Source organism: Etheostoma cragini, chromosome 4 (assembly GCF_013103735.1).
Source record: "Etheostoma cragini isolate CJK2018 chromosome 4, CSU_Ecrag_1.0, whole genome shotgun sequence".
NCBI lineage: Eukaryota > Metazoa > Chordata > Actinopteri > Perciformes > Percidae > Etheostoma > Etheostoma cragini.
This window is the reverse complement of record NC_048410.1, coordinates 22,272,223-22,291,861: the sequence shown is the minus strand read 5'-3', so window position 1 is coordinate 22,291,861 and position 19,639 is coordinate 22,272,223. Positions and strand designations below refer to the sequence as shown.

The window sequence follows — 19,639 nt, the reverse complement described above, 5'->3', positions numbered from 1 at the left end:
AAACTTGCTTTATGCTGATATTGGACATTGTATCAGTGTTCTCATCATAACTGCTGCTACAATGAACTTTACAAATGTGGAGATAATCAAACTTAGGGCTGCAATTGACAATTATTTTTTATTACTGAATAATTTGCAGATTAATTTCTCAATAAATCAATTCTTGTTTGGAGTATGAAAATTGATAATGAGTTCCCAGAGCCCTTGCTTTGAAACTTTTCCAATGCATGAACAGTTATTTCTGATTAAAGGTGTCCTGTGGACCAACAAAATGTTGAATGAATCTCCTCCCACATAAGACTTTGGCAAAGCTGAATATCTATACACGTTACACCACCTGTAAGTCAGTGGAACAGTGTGAAACAATTGTTTTGTTTTTTACGTTTAGTGTAATTATAGGAATTAGAGTGATTTTCTTTTTTTCAGACTGGCACAATTGTATTACAGGCATTGAGTTTGCAGATACAGTATATTTCTGTTGTCATATGGTTTGGTCTTACAGGATCAGCTTGGCTTAGCTCATGCTACGTTTTTAAAACGGCCTTCCTCTGGGGTGGAATGAGATTGCCAAGTAGTGAGGATAAACTGTTTACCCTTCCATGTTTTCCATATACAACTTGATTGAAGCAGATGCTCTGCATTTGGACTGCACTGCAGGTTACAAGGATCTGTCAGGTGTCTGAATTACAGATGCAAATATAGTCAGCTCTTTTGCATGCTAGCATCATTTGCACAAACAAATACTGCATCTACACCTCAGGACCGAGCACTATCATCATTAAGTTGCTCCTCATCTCAACAGGATGCTCAACAAAGCAAACAGCAGTTGAGATACATGTGGTCACTTAAAAGTCTTAAATAATTCTGGAAAAAGAAAATGGTATTCCACAAAATGTCTATGCTGACTAATAGGATTTAGGACCTAAGCTGGTTAGGACATTTGATAATGTTACTATTAAATGTCCTGATATCAACAGCGTAGCATAACAGAGGTGGCTCAGTCAGTGGGGTGTTGGGTTGGGATCTGGAGGGTTGCTGGTTCAAGTACCTGTGTGCATTGGTCCAAAATAGGCTTTTATACTAAAGTTTGACTCGGGTTAATTCACAAAAACACCCTGGGTTGCATTTAGGCAAAGGTTACGCTTTAATATCCATGCATCGCCACACAGATTCAGGTAACAGATTGTTGTATGACTTCATGACCTGGCTCAGGTGGTCAAAACATAGAGGGGACATCACCACATTAAATGTTTAAACCATGCTTTGTAAAACCAAGTTGAACCAAGTTAGACAGAATTTACTATATACAGAATGGGATGTGGAAATCAGTAGCGTCAGCGGTGTAGGCTGTGCATGAGTGAAATAGGGGAGTGTGTATGTTGGTGATAAAGTGTAATCTCCGAAAAAAAGCAAACCTAGGACAACACAACCAAGCCTTGGCGTGCCTGTGAGTACAGCCAGAGCAGTCAAGAGAGACAGAGGATACTGCAGCTCAATTGGGCTCAGCACCCCAGACCTAGATGAGCTGTTGCTCTAATTAGTAACCTGCAAACAGGAGGCACACGTTAAGACACAGTTCCTCAATATAGAAACACTTAGAAAGCCAACACACCAAAGGGCATCGCATATGGTTATGTGAGTTATTTGTGTTATTGTGAAGTTCTGACACTCAAAGGTGATAACAAGCAGAGACAGGTGCTACAGTAAGAGCTATTTTTTATACAGTCAAATAGTCATTATAGCACGCACCACTTGGTGTGATTCTCATTGAAAGGCTCATGTTCCATCACCTATTTTTATAAAAATAAGTATTTTCCCCCTGCATTCACAAACTGATGGTTGATAAGTGAGATCATGCAATATTCTGGTCAAGATGGAACATTTTCACATCTCCCTCAGCATACATCAACTTGTCACCTTCACAGAAACTGATGCAGTGTTACAGAAATCTGCTATTTTTGGCCCAAAGGCGTACGTGCTAATAGTCAGAACAATTAAACAGCTTTTCACTCTGCTGAGTCCTCAGCCTAGACTGCTGGGTGTCATAGCTGAGAAAGGCACATGCCAGGCAGGGACACAAAGTTGTTCACTCTCATCTTTGATTAAGTTTCTGTTGATAGATTTCCTTCGAAATAATGCACTTTTGTTCATTTCAGATACAAGGTAGATAACAAGATGCTCTCTAGACCTTAATGGCACATAGTTATTCCGTTTCCAGCAGACAACCCTACCTGGTTTCTGGTATATCTTGATGAAACACTTGGTGCAGTGCAGTGCAGGTCCATGTGTTGCCTAATACGGGAGGGAAAGGTTAAAGTGTGATAAAGCAACACATCTAGCAAAACAAAACAAGGCTTTAATTTGTAGAACCATTCTTAGTTGCAATAATGTAAAAAAAAAAACAATAACTCCAATTACAGGTACACATTCATATTGTGTGTTAATTTTCACTGAGAACTAGTTGTATTGAAAATGCAAGCAGCCTTTTAGTTACATGAAGTTTTTTCTCTTTATTCCATTAACAACCTAAATCAGTAGTATGTACGGTGTTAGGGAAGCTCTTAGAAATTCCACTCCATGAATACACTTAGTTCCACGATTTTGTTTTCCATATCATTATTTCATGTTTTTCCCCCTGCTGAGGCTCTCTCAGGGAATCATCTTCAGGTGCCGGTACTGAAGTGAATTACCTCAGGGACTCTGACCTCTTACCTGTCTTCATGAATACATTGTGGATAAGGCTGCGGTGGAATAGACTGAATATACCACAAACAAACCCCATGTACCAACAAAGAGGGAAAACCCGTCTTCTTTGCTTTTTTTGTTGAATGTAATAGGTCTGAGAAATCAGCACCTTTATCCCAGATTCTGCTTGGAAGTTAGGTTTACATAATAACACTTCTGGTTTTGGTGTGAATTCATGAAAACAACCGACACATAACACACTTACGTCCAAATATCCACCCCCCAAAAAAAAGAAACAAGCTGTGTCCCAAATCCATAAATCTTTCACAAATGATGCATACAGTGTGCAAACTCATTAATGTCATGCAGGCTTCCCTTCTAACTAACCACCTTCACGCATTTTTCTTCTTGTCTAGTCTGTTTTTGCTCTTTGTGTACTTGTACTTCATGTTTCACAGGCCTTCTGTGCCCGGTCAAGATAAACTCCACTTCAATTTTATTTATAAATGTTGGTATCTCTCTCTCTCTCTCTCTCTCTCTCTCTCTCTCTCTCTCTTCCCGCTCCCCCCCCCCTCCCCCTCCCCCCTCCCCCCAACTGTTTGTGGCCACCCATCAAGAGCCATGTTCTGCCAGAGGGTTCTGCATATTAAATGGAGGTTTTTCCTAACTGCTTCTACTGTTCTGTGGTAGTGGTGGGGGGAGGGGGTGGATAGGTACAGATTGTATCTGTTAAGTGTACCGATAAAATCTGTAATGATTTGACAACCTAATAAGGGATTTGGACCCCAATGGTGTCCATGTTTATGGGAGGGGGTTGTCTTTATGCCAAATGTTTGATATCAAGAGAGGAGAACAAGGTTGTGCTTAAACAATGGAACTCTCAGAGGAGTGATAGACTCCAAATCAAATGACCATGTTTAAAAACAAAAATCATCCAGTACAGTTAAAGTTTAAGACAAAATACTCACATTCCAGATGTTTTAATGGCTCACTTCACAATAGAAATACGCTTGTGTGTTTCGGCACAGAGCTTAATGAAAGGCCAAATGTGAGTATTTTGTCCTCCTAGACTTGAAATTTGACCTTATTACCTTTTTTTGGAACATGCTTGTTTAATATCAAGGGTCATAGGTGTGCATGTGTGTGTCCCAGCCTACAGGTCTACTGTCTGTGATAATGAAATGCTGCATGTGGCAAAGAAGCATCCAGAGGGAAAACAGGGCTGTTTATCATTAGGATCATGTTTCACTGAGTGTACCTTCACCTCATTTTGTTTCGAGACACAAAAACATGACGACAGCTCCTCATCAAAAGCACACTGTGTATCATTACCAGGAATCACCCCGGCTGTCTGTTTGGTGAATCACAGTGTGCCATAGGGATGAAAAATGTACATGAACACCTATTACAAAAACTGACACAGAGCAATGCGGGGAAACAGCCCCCTGTGTTGAAACACAACAACCACCACCAGAAAATGTAAAATGATGGTCTCTCAAGACAGGCTTCATGCTTTAGCTGACCTATTTATTTTTCTATTCAAGTTTCTTATGTAATCTTTGTCTTTCTTCAGCATAAGTAAAGTCTTTGGAGCACTTTGAGCAACCGAAGCCCGCAATGATGCAAGTTCTCTCATTTAAAAAGCATTACTATTATAAAAGCTGCTACTGTGTACCCTGAAGCAGTGAATCTTTTCTTTTTATCAAAGTCCGAAACTACAGCTAATCCAGCACAGTATTGTGTAAAACATGCTTTTGCTAAAATGCAAAGAGACATGTTTATGTTCAGCAAGTGACCCCTACTTATGGGTGTGACATGCTCATCATCTCAGCTTGCGAGCTGCCCAGCCTGCTGCTGCATCAGGGAGTACTGAGGCTGGGTGTTCAAAGGCTCGGCGGGGGTTCAGGAGCAGTAGCTCTGTTTTTGAGTCTCAAAAGGAAGGAAGCTTGTCATGAAACCTCCCCTTGAAATTCTGGTTTTTATTTGTCTCGTGTTTTTTCTATTGTCAAAAATGAAAAAGAAATACTTGCTTTTGGAGCCAAAGAAGCGCAATTAAAAGTCAGAGCCCAGCTTTAATCACTGAAGTTATAGACCACCAAGCTAGATCATTTAGTTTAGTTAATAGTAGTCATGTAGTCCCTCGGACAGTAGTCTAAATCCACCACGTTCCGCTCCGGTGCCTTTGTATATTCAAACGGATGTCACTCTTTTGAGCCGGATGTCTGTCACCTTCCGCTTTCTTTGTGTTGTAATTTTAAAGTGGCCGTATCATGCTCATTTTCATGTTCATAATTGCATTTTGAAGTTGTACTAGAATTACATGGCTTTATTTTCAAAAAACATCTTATTTTTGATGTACTGTACATTGCTGCATATGTGTTTGAGTCTCTGTTTTAGTAACAGAGTGAGGCATCTCACTTGTTTTAGCAACAAAGTGAGACATCTCACTTCTATACTATCTGTGTTGGGAGTCGCACATGTGCAGTAGCTAGGTAAGATCATATCAGCTAGATAACTCTTTCTCCAACTTTGGTCAGTACAAGCCCAGATTAGCATGGAGACTTCTTCTAAACAAGGGGTACTTGTGGAATACCTGCAGGACAGGGACATGGAAGTAGTTCTTTTGGAGATTATGGTGAACTAGTGTGTGTTGTGGCAGTGTTTTGCCATTGAGAACGAGCTAGCATGCTAGTGCTAGCATGCTACGGTTTGCCACCTCGTCTCGGCTAGCGACGTAGAAAGCCGTGGAGATTTTGAACAGCTCACCCGGAGACGGAAGGGAGAGGAAATTCAAAAACCGTATCTCACTCAAAACAGCATGGATAGTTTTTTTTCTCCAAGTTTGTATGTGTGTGGAAACACCAGAGACACAAAAGAAACACCCCAAATCCAAAATGGAAAATAGAATATTATGCATTTTCTCTTCTTTTTTTCATAAAATGGGCAATTTAAACTCTGGTGGATTTCTGAGGATTATGGTTAACTGCTCCTCAGATCTCTGCAGGGTAACTCCAGACAGCTAGCCAGACTATCTGTCCAATTGGAGTTTTATGTTGGATGACTAAAACAACCTTTGAACATACACGTTTCACCAAAACAAGTTCCTTCCTGAGTCTATTTGCAGCGGCACAGTGGCTCTGCACGGTTATTAGCACCGCACATGACGACTGTGATTGGTGAAAAGAAATGCCAATGAACCAGAGCACGTTTTTCTCCCATCCTGCAATGCTGTGTGGACCAGCCAGACCCTCCTTCACAGTGGTGTGGAAGACGGTCTGGCAATGCGAGGGTTTGTGACTCAGCAGGATTTAGAAAAACCTGCCCATGCTTTTATCTTTCTCTACTCTTAACTCTGTCTTTACAGGTCTTCACAAAAATTCAAACAACTGCAGCTGAGTCAGAACGCTGCTGCTCAAGTCGCCACTAAGACCAACAAAGTGAATACCTTCAGTCCCATTTCTTTTTGGGAATAACATCACTCACATTTTTGGAATTTACTTTTAAAATACTGCAGTTGGTCTAGAAAGCTCTAAATGGTTTAATCCCAAAATACATTTCTGATCTGCTGCTCCATTATACATCGCCCAGACCTGTTAGATGATCTGGGACAGGTCTGTCCCCAGAGTCGAACCTAAACACGGAGAAGCTGCATTTACATTTATGCTCCACATAACCAGAGCAAAGTCCCAAATAAAACTTAAGGTGCAATAACTCTGTTCTTTTAAATCATAAAAGATTTCTGTTGGCCGCAGCCTTTTATTCAATTACATGTTGGACTATTTATTCATATATTGCATTGCACTGTAACTTTCATTCCCGTATGATTAATTCTATCTTGTCTTACTTTTATGTTCTATATCATTATGTTTCTTAATGTCTTTTGTGTTGTATGTAAAGAACTTTGAATTGCCTAGCTGTTAAATGGTGCAAAACAAAGAAGCCTCACCCTTGTAATCTTCACTTCCTTCCTGTAACTATTGTCACAAGATGCTACTTTAAGCTTAAAAATAATATTAATATTTTTCTGTGCAGATTCCCCAGGTGAGCTACGCCTCCACTGCTCCCGAGCTCAGTGACAACACCCGCTACGACTTCTTCTCACGTGTTGTGCCTCCAGACACCTACCAGGCCCAGGCCATGGTGGACATTGTCAAATCCATGCACTGGAACTACGTCTCTACAGTGGCCTCAGAGGGGAACTACGGAGAAAGCGGCGTTGATGCTTTCATTCAGAAGTCTCGGGAGGACGGTGAGTACACTTGGCCTCATATAGCGTAAGCCTACTGGATGTTGAGCACCGGGCGTGGGAAGATATTGCCAATGCAAATGTTCTACGTTGTAGAAAATTGGTGAAGCTGGAGGACATGCAAGCAGTAATCTATTGTTGATGTCAAATGTTAGATTTGATCCCAGAACATGCAAACTGTCAAGGATTAAACATTAATATGTACCATCACAGTACTAACAGAGGCCTGGAAACAGTAAAGGATGATGTGAATGGCTTTAAAGCTCCATAAGATCCACTGCAGCCCTACACACAGTTTAAATGAAATTGTATTTATGTATCCAGCGAAGCCTCATTGTTTGTAAAAACAAAATGATATTTTCAGGAGTGTCCTGGCCACGATTAGCAACCAGACAAATCTGCAAGCTAATATTTTATTTGCCACGGCAGGTACACCCCCCTCCCGTTCAAACTGATTTTCCGTTGGCCAGATGCTGGACCGGGCCAATCACATTAGTTTATCTCATATTGGGCAGGTTTCAATGATTTACTTGTGGAGCCATCGCACTTTACGCATAATATGTGATGGTGAGTTTAAACCTAGCTTAAGTAAATCATAAAGAGGTGCACCGTTGAGACTTTGTCACACCACCAAAACAACCAAGATGGCTGCATCTGATGTGGAATTTTCTGTTGAATTGTTGCATCAATTTGCAATAATAACTGGCTCGCACTACATTATCCCTCTTATCACACGGCTTATCACAGAGCTCTTCATACAGAGGTTACCCGCTGAAAACGCCTGCGTCCCGGTTGGGACGGTTAACTTTGCCGTTGATGTTGCTTATTGATTTAAAAATGGTCCTCAAGAGTCTATGATCACGATCCATGGCAACGGTCTGTTATACAAAAATAACAGACTGTAGAATGCCATGATTGACCAATCAATATACTGTATATGCTGTAATTCATTGCTGCACTTGCACACTTACTTTGTCAGATAGCATTGTTTTGAGCAAAATGCACCAAGAAAATAAGCCGAAAAGGCAAATGATCTGAGTCAGCTCCCGCGGCAGCAACATCCCTAGCAACCCAGCAGCCCCATGCTTGGAGTTGCATCAGCTCAGCTTTCGCCTCTCTCCCTTAAGAGCACTAGCAAACATAACTGATGATGAAAGGTAAATCTGAATTCCAGGTGGGGTTTTTTGATCTCTGCTTTTGTGTCTCTTTTCACTGGCATACATTGCCTAGAGCTGGGAGTCACTGGCCTCCAGTGTTTCCTTTCTTGGGGTATTTAAGGGCAAGCAGCTTCTCATCCCTCATGTACTGACCCAGGATGCGAGCTCTCCTAAAGGAAGATATAAGAGCACACAGAGTACACAGAGTTGGAGAAAGAAATATCTTTGCCTTTTAGAAACACTTTAGGAAACATCAGATGTGTGAAACTTTGCATGTGGATGTTGTCCTCATTAAATGTTTTTTAATTAAACTTGGAATCTGTCCAGTTTAATACATTTAAATTAGAGTGCAGTGTGTAGGATTTTAAAAGTGGTATGAGACAAAAAACATTTCTTGACCTTTTTTTTAATGCCACACTAATAGAAGGCTTTCCTGGCAATTTATATCTTGTAATTATATTTTAATGGTGAAGAAATCAAAGCAAACATCAGGACTGTGAGCACTTATAGCACCAAATAATTTAGTAGGAGCACCTTTAAGTGATGTATTCCTGTCTGGTATAGACACAAGATGCTTTATTTCTTCAATTTAAGAGGGCCTATTTTCTGAAACTCACACACACAGTTTCTGAAATGGAAAGTTCATAATGGTCATTTGGGGTTACATAATGGTTTTTCACTGCTATTATTCATAGTATTCATGAATATGAGATTCTTTTTGAGTGCAGCCTTTGGAAACAAACAGGAGAGGCCTGACAAGTGTGGGCAGAAGAAGACCAGAGAGCCTCATATTTGACTGCAGACAGCCTCTCTCTCTGCAGAGATCTTGATTACTGTGGAACATGCCATTAATCAAGTTAATGAAACACAATGTCAATAAGAACCCTAACAAGATTCCCTTGCAAACCAATGGCCTGCTTGACATCAACATGAGAAACTCTGCTAATGGAGTAACTGCCGTCCCTGTTTGATGAGGAGGATTACAAGCATTAGCCACAGAGTTGGTAGGAATCAGCGCATGTGGGGAATGTAAAATGAAGAGGACAAAAGGGGGAACACAAACAATTCTGCATTGCTCCTGGCTGATTTATTTCTAGATCTCGAAAGGAACAGACAATATTAGACTGGGTTGAAGTTAAGCCTGGCAACAGAAATTAAAACACGAAGAAGGTGGAGCCTAAACATACTGTATCAATTCATACAAAGAAATGATTTTTAGGTTCATCAGAAGTTGTTTCTTTGAATAATTTATTAAGAATAAAGCTGGCGTTGCTTCTTATTTTCGACAAATCCTGGGAAAAGCCCCAAAATCCACTACGTTTCTCAACTGTTTCTGATTTTCCTTCCACAAAGCCCATTAGGCCGTGCTTAAAAAACAGTTCACAAATGTATGGCTTCCTTTTTTTAAAGGCTTTATAGCTTCCTTAATCATCTGGGCACTGCAGTTTTTAGTAAATGTCACTTAAAAAGGAACAATTTGTATATTTGTTGGGGACTATTTTTAGCGGATTAATACATATTTTGGGTTCTAATGAGTATTAAAAACAGTACTATGGAGTCTGTGGCCTTTACTTGAAATAAATCACTGTGGCCATCGTTATTATGATGAGGTAATAATTCACTGAGTGTAAAGGCTCATTGATTTGTTTTTAATGGTTTTTAGACAACAATTTATGGAGCTAAATAATACTGAGAAAATCAGCTAAAACGTTAAGCTACACAGGCAATACTTGTTGGTTTTGGTCTTTTTATGATATGTAATGATATTGACAAACACATACAAGGTAAATTTATGTAGAAAATTGGCTGTGGAAATTGGATTAGAGATAAGCAGGTCTCCCCACATGGCAACAGGGAGACATTTAAACATCTGCGTTCTAAATGGCTGCAGTCACCCCGGGAAGAGATCACAGCACACTCAGCAATGTTCCTGCTTCTATCCATATGGCCTTGTAATCTTTCACACCCGTGTGCAGTGTGTCAGCCAGTTATGTCTTTATTTATTATTTGACATCAGGCAAATGACCCCCGAGAGCCTCAGAAATGTTCAGTTGCAATTTGTTTGAACAATTACTTGTCATTGCTTAATTGGGCAAGGCGAATGGCTGAATGATCGTAACTCATCTTCTCTCCCTTATCTCTCTCTCTTTCACTTATACGGCCTGTCAGTGAAATAGTGGTTATATAAAATATAACATGTCTCTAGTAATACACATATGTTGTAAAAGCCAATTTCCTTAAGCAAGTACTGCTGCTCGATCTTTGATTTGTAGTATTAGATACAGTACCCTGTAGAAATAGTAACCTTTCATCATGCTGTACTTAAACTTGAAGATAAATACACATGATGGCAGTTTCCCATACGGAAGCATTTTCAATGTAAATGTACATTAGTAAATGTTAAAATCAAGAATATTAGAGGAACTATGTTTTACTAATCCAGTCAAGAGAGAAGAAAACCAAAGCAATGGATTAGGGTGTGGGGGAGGTTACGGGTGATGCTGCAGCTTAATTTATTCTAAAGTACCCCGGGAATGTGTCCCTTTGGCCACAAAAAGCGATGTGAATTTGTACAGATAAGGTTGGTGGGTGCTAAGCTAATTCAGTATATGAATATTTTTTTTTTTTTTTTAAAAGACATAAAAGAGAATACTGACTGAAATAGATTAATACCACATCTTCACACTCCAATCACTCCAATCGGCTGCTTTGTTGTTACATGCCTAAAAGTGGAGCTTAAATGAAATTTGCTAGGTTTCACATTGCACTTAGCAACAGGAGATAATCAATTTACGGTACAAGAATGATTAAAAGCAACAAATTACATGTTTGTGGAATAGGAGTGGTTGTAAGGAACTTAATTTAGGTGTGTAATAGCTTCATGCTTTGGACAATTTGAAAATGGTCTAATTTAAAAGTGTTAACAAGGTAGGATGGATAAAGGATTGGATTATAAATGCTACTCAAACCTGCCTTTGCCTTTCTCATCTGTTGAGAAGGAAAAAATTCCAATTAGACAACATAAGTAAATGATGTAAATTGGACAGCTCGTGCAACTAATCTGAATTAAAATTCTGTAACTATCCATACAGCTTCTCTTTATCAGAACATATCAATATTACTTTTGTCAGATGGATAGGAGTTTTTCATCTTCCATTAAGCACGTCCTAAACAGCTTCCTTTCATCATCATTGGACAAGGCTTATTGTATTCAGTATTATAAAGGTTTGATATGAACCTGTTTAGACCCTGATATCATCAACTACAATATAATAATGTGGTTATTTAAAGGATTTAAATAATATGCTTATTGATATTACAAGTTATATTTGTAATGACGTAACTTAATAAATACTTTAAAGTAAATACTGGGGTTGGCTATTTTTGATGTGTCAATAATGGCTGTGTAAGTGTGTTAATAGGAAACAAAATCTCCTGACTGATTTTACATGTATCAAGAACGAAAGCTCACACACCTAAGCAATTATTAGCTTAGCCAAACTAAGGTTTTTCATTGATATATTTCATTTTTACTGTCATAGCAAATATCAAGTATATATGTTTATACAAATGCAGGCTATATTGGCATTTCGATATTACATAACTGTCAAGCTACTGAAAAAAAAAAATCTCTTACACACCTTCAAACTAAATTTATTGATGTTGGACAATATTTGCTCCTAATGTTGTTTCTTTCTCTTAAGTAGTAATTTTCATTTTCTTCTTCCCTTTCTGGCATCTCCTGAATTCTTCACCCAAACACCTTAAACAAGCTCATACGTAATAGCATGACGTATACACATAGGTGCAGCTATATAATTTGGAAGATTACAATGTTTAGTTTTGGTCGACACTGTCTGACAGGAGTTAATTCAACTTTGCCCACCCCACCTCTCACTATAATACAGTTCAGTACAACACTGCAATGAATACAGATATTCAGACTGTCATTCAATATATTAAGACTTTTCATTTAAATGTCCCATGACATGTTCCCCTAATACCATATCTGAAGTCTCTTTTATATAGACCTTAGTGCTCCCCTATTACCATATCTGAAGTCTCCTTTATATAGACCTTGGTGGTCCGCTTATACTGTATCTGAAGTCTCTTTTATGTAGACCTTAGTGGTCCCCTAATACTTTATCTGAAGTCTTTTTTATATAGACCTTAGTGGTCCCCTATTATCATATCTGAAGTCTATTTTATATAGACCTTGGTGGTCCCCTAATACTGTACCTGAAGTCTCTTTTATATAGACCTTAGCGGTCCCCTAATACTGTATCTGAAGTCTCTTTTATATAGACCTTAGTGTTCCCCTAATACTGTATCTGAAGTCTCTTTTATATAGACCTTAGTGGTCCCCTAATACTGTATCTGAAGTCTCTTTTATATAGACATAAGTGGTCCGCTAATACCATATCTGAAATCTCTTTTTTACCAAAATTCAGCTTTGGTGCAGAATCACAGCCATAGAGCCAGTCCCACAATGAGCTTGTTAGTATCATAGACATAATAAAGGGTAGACGCCGCATCGACTGCTACTGCCTATTGGCGCTGACGAAACTTGGGGCCGCCATCTTGGACCGGTCACCCGCTCCACTCAGTGTAATGTGTTTGGCAGGTGAAATGAGCTGTCAGCGCGTTAAATTAATCAATCTCACTGAATACAAAACTGATTTTCATGGGTTTTTTTTAGCTATGAAACAGGACACATGGTTAGGCGTATTTTAATATTCATAGTGGGCTTAACAGTAATAGAATATTCTGATATGATATAAATTCACCAGACGTCCGAGATCAAAACTGGGAACACAATTCCCAAAAAGGGAGAAAAACTGGGACGTTTCCAGTTTGACTATCAATCTGATTGAAAAACCTAATGTTGTTTCTTTAAAAACAGAACAGGGACAGAGGTAGTTTTTTTCTTCTGTATTTGGTCAGGGACAGACAACCGAAAACGGGGACTTTCCCCTAAATCCGAGGACGTCTGGTCACCCTGGACCATAGATTAGGCAGCCTCGGTGTATCTATCATTTCTAAATGATTGGTATTTGCAAAATACACTTACATAACATATGTGATGTAGGCTATATACTGTAGGTATTTTGCAAATCATACATTATAAATATGATAGGGAAGAAGAAACCGTAAAGTTACATATTTAAGTACAAGAAACAATATGATTATTTTATTAGAGTCTACTTGAAGCTTTTTATATTTGTCTCTTTCACACACTCACTCACACACACACACACACACACACACACACACACACACACACACACACACACACACACACACACACACACACACACACTTATATCTATATACATAATCTTATAACGTGCAAGTCTTATCAAACAAATCCCAACTAAACCAGAGACAATCCCAATGTAATAACAACATAAGCATACATTAGTGCTGCTTTTGGACCCCCAGAATAATGTATAGGTCATACTCACTTCTATAACAATGTGCTGTGTAACAATATTGCGTTGATATATCTTTCACCCCTAACAAAGCACGCGTACCAGTACTTATTCAAAGTAGCAGTATGAAATGAAAGTGGCAGTTTTTATTTAAACTGCACATTTACTTGTTTGAATCTCCCTTTAAAAATCGCAAAACTTAACTTATGTAGCAATTTTCAAAACACAGATTCGAAATGCTTTACAGAACCCAGAGTTAAAAAGATCAGATAAAAAAAATCCGCCGATCTGAGCAGGAATATTCTGCACAGTGCTCTGGTTGCTTGAATCTTCTGCTGCTAAGTAACGAGTATGACCGGTCCAAGATGGCGGCTGCAAATCTCGCGCTCAGCAGCCAATGCGGCGTCTACTCTTTATTATGTCTATGGTTAGTATGTTCAATTTCTAAGTCTGTAGCTCTTGAGGAGGAAAGGGAGGGGGCAAGGTGGAGGCTGGGGGTGTGGCCTTGAGCAACTGCCACTTTGCTCGTTTGAAAGCCATGATGTGTCTCTCTCATGGGTGGGCTAAATTCTCTGGGTGGACAAAGCAGAGAAAGGGGAGGTAACCTTGCCCCTTATGACCTCACAAGGAGCAACATTCCAAATCAGCCCATCGTAGCTTTCATTTTCTCAAAGGCAGAGCAACATTTACACCTATCACCATTCCTAGCCACTGGGGACCATAGGCAGAATGGGGAAAGTCAAATTAAAGTTGAAAAACCTCACAAAGCGAAATTTTCCTGCGTGGGGCCTTTAATATATTCAGATTTTCATTCATATATTCAGACTTTCATGGAAATTATTCAGACTTTCTTTCAATATATTCAAGGTTCATTCCATATATGTATTCATATTGATACAGCTGGGTACCAAATTTAGTACTTTTTAGGTTAAAACCAAACTGACATATAAGTATCAAGTATCGAAAAATGCCTCGTCATTCAGTACCCAATTTCAATACCTATGGTCTAAACTTCATCAGCGTCATTGAGCCAACAAGCATGCAGCATGCTTTTACCAAGATCTAATAATGTGTTGGTATTCTAACGTTACACGTCGTATAAACACACAAGAAAAACGCACAAAGACGGGATTAACGTAGTAGGAGCCAAAAGTAAATAAAAAGATTAGGACCAAATGTTCTAATATCTTTGTGTTTTATTATATTGGTAGTGAAGGTACGGTATTGGTATTGAAAGATTTTGAATGATTTTGAATGATTTCCAGCCCTATATGTATATGTATATACTGTATATATCTGCTATCTGTGGTGTTATTGTTCCTAGTCTTTACTGTTTGTAAAAAGATTAATCACATGTAATTTGTGTGTTTAGTTGGCTACTTCTAAACTCTGATCGTGGGACAGTTTCAACAAAGGGAGGGGATTCTATTTGCCTCTAAAAAATGAGCTGTATAACTTTGAATGACCATCTCTGAAGAACATATACGCAGTATGAGTCGCACATTTACAATCTGTGTCATCTGAAGATTCAGCAATTGTTGTGAGTAAAAACTGCATCCTTATGTGTTTATCCATTGACGATAAAAAATTTTTTAGTTTTCCACTATACCCCCCTCTCCCCCACCCCCAGAGGTTATTTGGCAATTAATCAGTGTAGACAGAACTGGGACATCTGTTTCCTTTGCTTTTTGTTGCTTTACATCAACAGAAAATCATTTTGTGGTTGGCTGCTTGGGCTAGGACATTGACTTCATAATTGATTAATCCGCAAAAATCAACGTTACTGTACCTGAAAATAATCGTGTAACATTTAGAAGAAAAAATTTCTATGACGACCAACCCAAAACTGTTACAGATAAAAACAGTGACAATGAACAAGTTTTTCTTGGAACTGATAATGTTCCAACAAATTCTGTTTTAGGGATCCGGAGATCACCCCATGGTGGCAGAAGTTTGACCAGGAAATGTCTAGACATTGTTATTATAACATCTGGACCCCGTCCGGGGATAATATGCTTCATGATTTTTATCTGACTACAATGTCAACAACTACACATTATTTAAAGTGACATCTGTAGTTTTTACTGATTTGCACATTTGGCATCTGTGTTACAAGGACTGTGTAGCCAGTGGCAGGGTAGAGCAACATTTGTCTTTAGATTATTCTATTGAGTTAGAAATATTGATTCCTTTAGGCAAAATAGGTCATTCCAGCAGCAAAAGATTTAAAATAGGCAAAGACTAGGAGAGTGTAATCACACAAACGTAAAATAATCAAAAAGGAGTTCAGCTGAGCACAGTTTGGGTGGACTGGAAACTATAAAGTAGCAGCAATTAATTAATGAATGTTCTGTTTTTGACACTTCTTGAGATCTCAACATCAGCATAAGTCATTACCTCATTATCAAAATTAGCACAATGAAAATGGTTGAATAATGCTTTTGTGAAGTTGATATGGACCGAATCACTATTTTTGGTAATGCAGGGGAGATTCGGTCATGTACAGTATCTGCGTAAGAACAAACTTGTTCCACAGCTATGTTTTGCTGAAATTGTTGTGTGTGTAAAGCATTGCAAAGCATGGAGAGTTGTATGACAAAGTCCAACAGTAATGCAAGTGCATCTGTCAGTACATTTTCCTTCAGAACTATTGATTCTTTCAAGATGGTTCTTGTTAATGTCAGCATCTCATCTTATCGGCATCTTCATCCTGATAAACACCCTCTTCCAAACACAGCAGCTTTAGCCTAAACCCACAAATGTCTACCATCACCCCAATTTATGCAATATCCTGTTAAACCAGGAGGTGTTTAATCTTGATTGTTGAAAGATGTGTGTGTGGATTTTAGTTTGTTCTTTCCTCTGCAAAGATGTATTGTTTTTTGAACTAGCATTTTTCCAGGAAGTTCAAGTGATGCTTGCATCTTGATTAGACGTTTTCTCAGAACTGTGTGGGCCGGACCCACTCTTCTGTCTCTGCACCTGTCAGGGCAACGCAAACTTTAAAGATTTGTTGTTGAAGCAGTTTTCTTTTTATAGTATAAGTATATATTCCCCTCAAATAACTCCAAACATTGCTCCACCTAATACACAGTAAACCTGACAACATACAGCATACCTGAAAACACTTTTGTGCCAATGTAGGGCCTTTAAACATTCTACAATCAATAGAGCCGTCTAAAAAAACTCTTTTACAAAAGACTTATTGTTTCCTGAATTATTGTCCTTATTTTTTTTATTCTTTAAGAACAAGCAAAGTCAGCCATTGTTAGGTTAAAAAGGATATGTCCCCACTAGCAAGTGAGCTGACTTGCTAGTAGGTGAGCTAATGAGCTAACCTATTATTAAGTGAGCATACTAGTTTTCTAGTTATCAGTTCACCTGGCCATTTTCCGCTGCACAATGCCAACTCTTTTAATTATATTTTTTATGAGACAAAGCATTAATAAAAACAAATCTCTCACTTGTGAGCAAGTTAGCACTCTTGTTAGCAGGCTAACTTGTTACATTGCTCACAGTTGTGCTAGCTAGCTAGGTAACTTGCAAGATTATTCACAGACGCAGACATTCTTTCTGAATTGACAAGTGTGTGCAAACAGCTCAGGGGATTCGCACAACACCACCACAACATAGATGAACAGAGCTTTATTCTTTTGAGTTGGGAATTACCTTTAAAAAGAGAAGCCATTGATTGAGACTGTCTTCAAACAGATTAGGATTCAACAGCCAATGATAACCACAAGTGCTCCACATTGATTACATACCTGGATATCTTTTAGATTTGTTGTACTGTATGATTCAAAAGGAGCCAGACTCAACACCTTAGTAATTTATCTTTAAAGTGTAAATAATCTGTCCCTGTATCTGTATTTAAAGCTTAGAAACCGTAACCTGAAGTGTGTCCTTGGCTGAAAACCAACCTTTTGTCTTGTTTCTATAATAATTATATTATTCCACAGTGTTCACCACTGTCACAAAGTCCCAACAATTTCTTTAAAACCATACGCTTTCATAATGCCTCTAATGGAAGATAAATGCAATTTAATCCCGGCGCAAGGACCTTGAAGGGTCAATTTGGAAGCAATGGGAAAGAAACCCTTGATTTAGCAAGGCAGGGGGACCACTCTCACGAGGGGGGGTGAATAGGGGACTTTGGTGGGAAAACATTGGCAATAACCAACCACTGACTAAGAAGCAGAAGCAATCTTCATACACAGTATGCTGAAATAACCTTGATAGTGGAAAATGAATTTGATTTAGCAAAAAAAACAAAAAACTCTGATGCTGTATCTTAAACAAGATTTCCATATTGTAATAGGCTGCACAGTGAGACACAAATAGGATTCCATTTGTCCCATTGGAACAGATGAAATGAGGAAAATGTCTAGGCTCGGCTAAACATCCAGAATTGATTGAGGGCAATGTCAGAGGAATTATAGTCACAACTGACCAAAAGCATGAGCTTTTCTGACCATAGCTGCAGAAAAGAAGTGTTCTGCCATTCATTTATTGTTGGGATTTTTCCTCAAAGCACTTGAAAAAACTAATAAAAATATTCTCATTTGAGGATAAGCACACACCAAGGGGATTTATGTTCCACAATATGCTGATCAATGTGTTTTTTAAACCAATTCTGTGTGGTTTGCACTTCTGACCAACTATGCATTCAAACACATTTATATTTTTCATTTGGCTTTCCTTATTTCATTCCTTATTTCCCTATTTAACCTAAAGGAACCTAGATTTAAAAGAAGAATGAAAAAGATCGTTCCGGCTTCATAAAAATGTGACGCTGCCCGTCAGTCTCTTAAGTCAAACAGCAGGAGGCTGAGGCAATGCCACGAAAGTCTTTTCTTTGTTAAAGTAAAAGAGGAGCCAGACATTTCATACTAGGGGAGAAAGATAAATAGCCTTTTAGTTGTTTGTTTCCACTTAAAAGTTTACTCTCCCCCCCCCCCCCATTTTCTTCAGCAGATTTCAAACTCACTAAAAAAGGTGTGGAAGTTTGTAACCTACTCTGAGAAACTCCAGGGAAATACATTGGCTAGCATTCAGGATTTCAAGTGGTATTGAAGATGTTACGTTGGAGTTTTATTTAATTCTTGGTGCTCTGCAACAGTGTTTCTAATTTGATTCGGAATGATGAATGGAGCAGGAGTGATTTAGCCTTTTATATAGGGCTGGGCAATATATTGATGTTGTATCGATATCGCGATATAAGACTAGATATGGTCTTAGATTTTAGATATATTATAATATCGTAATGTGGCAAGTTACTATGGTTGTAAGTAACAACTATTAAATACAATCGCAATATCGACGTTGAGGTATTTGGTCAAAAACACTGTGATGTTGGATTTTCACTGTATTGCCCAGGCCTACTTGTAGGAATCACACAATAACATTTTTGTTCATAATGTCACTTTGACTCAGGGCGTGTCATTTCCATTACAAATGACAAAGCGCAGTTGAAACCTCTGGTTGAAACACAGAGAGGGAGAAGGAGGGAGAGGGGCGTGGGTGAGACAAAGCCTGATCGGATTTGAAGGCAGGAAAGAATGGAAATGTTTGCAGACTGCAGAGGAACAGTTGTTTGATTAGCCAGTAGTGAGCAAGCTGCCTTAACTCTGGAATTTCATTTTTCATTTGTTCTTTTGCGAGTATGAAGAAACAATGAAAATTAAATCTTTACTTATTGTTAGAAAACGTTGTGGAGAGAACACAATTTCCCTACAAGAATTTTATTTTTAAATACAACATTAGTGTCTTGGTGTCTTGTAGTATTCAGGTCAAGCAGCTGCAAAGGAGTGGGCTGGGATATTCTACTGGGATAAATCTATAATTTCTAATCTCATGCTTCCATTTTTTCCTCTCGTATTGATCCATTTTGGTACCATCAGCAAGCTTTGTGGATGGCACCAAATCCTCACGCAAACAAAGAGGATGCGGTGTCCCAACATCAACGGTGTGATCAATGATGGAGACAGCCGGGGTCAACAGTTTCGTTGCCTGTGTTTACTGAGGCAACGTATTGGAGCAAGAAGGGCCAGTGGAATAGAGGGTGCAAAGTAGAATCAATACAACAGCTCTCATCATTTACAAGGTTTATTAATGGCTTC

The 19,639-nt window shown here is 38.7% G+C and overlaps 1 protein-coding gene across 1 annotated transcript in view; it reads left to right on the top strand.

The window, feature by feature from the left end:
* The window catches only part of LOC117943019 (metabotropic glutamate receptor 4-like), a 144,285-nt gene that overhangs the window by 59,712 nt on the left and 64,934 nt on the right, over positions 1-19,639 (top strand). The window contains exon 2 of the mRNA XM_034868884.1: positions 6,718-6,934. Coding sequence (XP_034724775.1) covers positions 6,718-6,934 — 217 coding nt within the window. The remainder of the gene's footprint in view (positions 1-6,717; positions 6,935-19,639) is intronic.